The sequence below is a fragment of the Babylonia areolata genome, chromosome 18, assembly GCF_041734735.1.
Source record: "Babylonia areolata isolate BAREFJ2019XMU chromosome 18, ASM4173473v1, whole genome shotgun sequence".
NCBI classification, from domain to species: domain Eukaryota; kingdom Metazoa; phylum Mollusca; class Gastropoda; order Neogastropoda; family Buccinidae; genus Babylonia; species Babylonia areolata.
In genome coordinates this window covers 5,245,717-5,250,716 of record NC_134893.1, presented here as the reverse complement: position 1 = coordinate 5,250,716, position 5,000 = coordinate 5,245,717, and the positions used below count along the sequence as shown (strand labels likewise).

Genomic DNA, 5,000 nt, shown 5'->3' with positions numbered 1-5,000 from the left:
TGTTTATATGTCAATATGAAATATGTCTGCAAACTATGTGTAGAAATATGCGTCTGTGTACATGACTGTATCAGCATGCCTATAAACATAGAATACACACATAAATGCAAACACACGCAAGTGTGCATACACATAAACACACACAACACATATTGTTGGACAAACACTCACATCCCACACAGGGTACAGATACACACACACACACATACCCACACACATATATACACACTTACCAATTGGGCAAGGAATGCCATTGCCAGTTGTTCCATTCAGACAGTAGTACCCTGCTGGGCACGGCTCAGTGTCGTTCATACCCTGGCTCGGACAGGACGTACCCACAGGGCATTCCAGACACAATCCTAAAGAAAACAATCCTATCTGTTATATTTTTGACACACACAAAAAACCCACAACAAAAACTGAATTTAATAATCACTTATCAGAATTGAATGTACAAGTGTTTCAAATCAAAGTAGGTATGAACAAATATTCAGTGTGTGTGTGTGTGTGTGTGTGAATCCTTGCATGTTTTATGCACATAATAAAGTTTGCCAGCATGTGTACAATGCACAAACAAAAGAGGGGTGCCTACCACCCATGCTATCTTGCCCATGAGCTTCATAAACAATCATCACTGGGACAATTTACAACAGTCCAACACCACACCGAACCCCAACCGATTTCCAGTCAGCAACACAAGGTTGACGAAAACCTCACACCAGCGACATCACACACCCTCTCAAACAGCAAAAAAACTCCCAGAGAACTCAACATCAAACTCACCCAGCCCTGTGGTAGGAGCGTATGTTCCTTTATCGCAGGGTGCCTCTATGACGGCGCCGGCCAGACAGTAGTGTCCAGACGGGCACACGTAGCCGATGACGCCATCGGTGGGATTGGGCACGTTGGACCCCGTCAGGCAGATGTAGCCAGCCGCGCAGGTGAGGGCAGTACCTGCAGACAAACCCCGGGTGAATCAAGGTAAGTCAGTTCAAATGTGTGAGTCAGCCACACTGATGCAGGTGAGACTCGGCAAGGGGTGGGATGAGCAGGGATGGATATGGTGACAGAAATGTGAAGCAGACGTTAGACACAGACATTACACGGCGGTTTCTTTGAAGACCTTGTTTTGTGATGTCCCTCTGTGGACGCTGATGGACTTCTTGAAAGAAGTGAACATTTTTAATCAGATTTGAAGGTTTTAAACTATGTAAGTATTTTTTAAACTTTGAGTGGAAAGTTTGAAGTGGTGAATCGTTTTAATTGTTTGTTTTTTACCCTTGTAGTAGTTATTAACATGGCGATAGCCTTGAGATGGTCTTAGTGGTCGGCGAGGCTCTAAGCACCATAATTTCATTTCATTTCAAGCAGAACAGAAGAAAGGCACAGGGTGCACATCGTGCTGTTGAACTTGCACGTTTATCTTGCACGTGGATTCTGATAACAGTACTCAGAACTCCATTACAAATCTGTTACAAACATTTGTTTGCAAATGATTAGAATATACTTAAAAAAAAAATTTCTTATATTTTCTCCAACAGAAAACTTAATGTATTCTCTTTTTTTTTCCGTCTTTAATTTTTTTTCATGTGTGTGTGTGTGTGTGTGTGTGTGTGTGTGTGTGTGTTCTATCTGGTTACTGTATAATGAAATGTCATAAAACACACGCATTACAACAAAATGAAACACGTACAGGCAAAAAGACCAACAAAACAATACAAAACAAAATTAATCAAAATAATACAAAAACAAAAACAGAAATAATGGTATGCACACTGAAAACATACACACAGAGACACACACACACTCTCACACACACACACACACACCCACTCACACACACCCACGCACACACTCACACAAAAACACACACACACACACAAACACACAAGCACACACACCCATGCACACACACACACACACAAACACACACACAAACACACTCACACACACCCACCCTCACACACACACACACACACACACACACAACCTGTCAGCAGTACAAGAACAGAGACGACTCACCATTCTTGGAGCTGTCTGGCAGACAGTAAGTTCCCGGCTTGCACAGCTCACAGTCTGTCTGGTTGCTGTTGCCTTCACTGGAGGCCATGGTCCCCTCAGGGCAGGGCGTGGGCGTGTAACTGCCTTCAGGACAGTACGTGCCGATCGGACAGATGGTGGCATTTGGGTTCGGCACACTGTCACCTCCAACGCAGTAGTAACTGTCACCAGAACACCGAGTTGTGAAGAGCAAAGTTTTCCTTTGTGACCACCCCAATGTTACCAGACCTAAACTGGTGGTGTTATGTTTCTGATCAAAGGGAAACAATTTTGCGTACCTCCCTTTATTTTTTTATTTTTTATTTTTTATTTTTTTACCTCTGAAGTTTTTTTGTTTTTTTTTGTTTGTTCTTCTTCTTGTTGTTGTTGCTGACTTTACTTTTGATCAGTGATGTTGTTTGCTGCGTTTCACAAATCATGATGAGCAAGCATTCTCACATCATCAAACTGAGCACAGTTTTATTCACTCTTACTCTTCTCCCTTAACTCAGCGAAATGTCACTGGAGCACTGCAGAGAAGAAGTGTGTGCTTCCTCTAGGTGTCTGTCCATTGTGTGTTTGAGTGTAGCTTCAGTTTCAAGGATGCTTCTGGACTGATCCACATACACTAATGCTACTTCTGATAAATAAATCTAAAAAAAAAAAAAAGAAAGAAAAAATACCAGATGCTTGACCTCCAAACGGACCCAATGAATGCTATGCCTGCAGAACACAAGTAGCAATACAGAAGCAGAAAATTAGCAGTTACTGACAACCAGCATTATGCCTGCAGAACACATGCAACAACCAGCATTATGCCTGCAGAACACATGCGACAACCAGCATTATGCCTGCAGAACACATGTGACAACCAGTGTTATGCCTGCAGAACACACGTGACAACTAACATTATGCCTGTAGAACACATGACAACCAGCATTATGCCTGCAGAACACGTGACAACCAGCATTATGCCTGCAGAACACGTGACAACCAACATTATGCCTGCAGAACAGAACACGTGACAACCAACATTATGCCTGCAGAACATGTGGCAACCAACATTATGCCTGCAGAACACGTGGCAACAAACATTATGCCTGCAGAACACGTGGCAACCAACATTATGCCTGCAGAACACATGACAACCAACATTATGCCTGTGGACCACACACAGCAACCAACATTATGCCTGTGGACCACACACAGCAACCAACATTATGCCTGTGGACCACACACAGCAACCAACATTATACCTGTGGACCACACACAGCAACCAACATTATACCTGTGGACCACACACAGCAACAAACATTATGCCTGTGGACCACACACAGCAACCAACATTATGCCTGTGGACCACACACAGCAACAGACATTATGCCTGTGGACCACACACAGCAACCAACATTATGCCTGTGGACCACACACAGCAACCAACATTATGCCTGTGGACCACACACAGCAACCAACACAATGCAGACAGAAACAGATCACTGCAGAAGACGGGTGACAGGAAACACAGCAGCACCTACCCCGGGTAGCAGGGGCCCTCAGGCTCAGGCAGGCCCGAGCTCTGGCAGTAGAATCCTGGCAGACATGGCTGGCACTCGGACTGGGTGGTGCGATGTGTGGCGTTGTTGAAGGTGCCCGGCTGGCAGGGGTACTGGTTGAAGCGCTCGGTCTGCTGCGGGCAGTAGTAGCCCTGCGGGCAGGCATACGCTGACAGGTTGCCCACAGGGGCCAGGGTGTTGTCACAGTAATAACCTGCAGGGACAAAAAAACCCAACAACAATGAGTTTGTGGTTTCATTTTGTTCATATACATCTCTCTTTTCCCCTGTGGCACCCATCAACCCGAGTGGTGTTATGGGCGGTGAGGAGAGGGGCTTTCTTGTCGTCTTCTTCTTCTTCTGCGTTCGTGGGCTGCAACTCCCACGTTCACTCGTATGCACACGAGTGGGCTTTTACGTGCACGACTGTTTTTACCCCACCATGTAGGCAGCCATACTCCGTTTTCGGGGGTGTGCATGCTGGGTATGTTCTTGTTTCCATAACCCATTGAACGCTGACATGGATTACAGGATCTTTAACGTGCGTATTTGATCTTCTGCTTGCATCTACACACGAAGGGGGTTCAGGCACTAGCAGGTCTGCACATTTGTTGACCTGGGAGATCGTAAAAATCTCCACTCTTTACCCACCAGGCGCCGTCACCGTGATTCGAACCCAGGACCCTCAGATTGCCAGTCCAACGCTTTAACCACTCGGCTATTGCGCCCGTCGCTTTCTTGTGAAAACAGCCCGGTACTACTCACCCTCAGGGCAGACTTTGCAGCTGTCTTTGCCCAGCTCGTTCTGATAGAAGCCCGGGTCGCAGCGGGTGGGGGTGGCGGAGTTGGCCAGACAGTAGTGCCCCTCTGGGCACAGGTAGCTGTAAGGGCTGGGCACTGTCTGGCCAGGTGGACAGTAGAAACCTGTAGGGCACACCACAGGGATTGTCTGAAGGAACTGTGTTGTTCTGCGGGGTTCACTGATCGTTATGAGCTGAAGGGACAGCATGGGCATTGTCTGACTGCACAATGTCATTTGTAGGGATTCACTCATCATTCTTTCTTTGCTGGAACACTCGTCTCTTTTTTTTCAGACAATCCAATCAGCTTCCTTCTCTGTCTGTCTCAGTATGTTCATTTGTGTTGTTAGTCTAGTAAAATGGTACCAGAGATAGCATATTTATTTGAACCCTAATAATTAAGATTAATAAATAATCAATCAACCAATGTGTGTATGTGCATGTATGTATGTGTGTTGCATGCGTATATGTGTGCGCATATGCATGTGTGTGTGTGACATGCATATATGTGTGCGCATATGTGTGTGTGTGTGTGTGTGTGTGTGTGTGTGTGATTCTTTCTTGATAATTTATTTCTGAGCATTTGTTGTATTTTGAACTCAGTGAAG

At 45.4% G+C, this 5,000-nt stretch overlaps 1 protein-coding gene across 1 annotated transcript in view; it reads right to left on the bottom strand.

Moving 5' to 3' along the window:
* LOC143292381 (uncharacterized) overlaps positions 1–5,000 on the bottom strand; it is a 226,667-nt gene that overhangs the window by 72,463 nt on the left and 149,204 nt on the right. Inside the window, 5 exon segments of the mRNA XM_076602599.1 lie at positions 234–359; positions 784–954; positions 2,023–2,222; positions 3,576–3,807; positions 4,358–4,516. Coding sequence (XP_076458714.1) covers positions 234–359; positions 784–954; positions 2,023–2,222; positions 3,576–3,807; positions 4,358–4,516 — 888 coding nt within the window.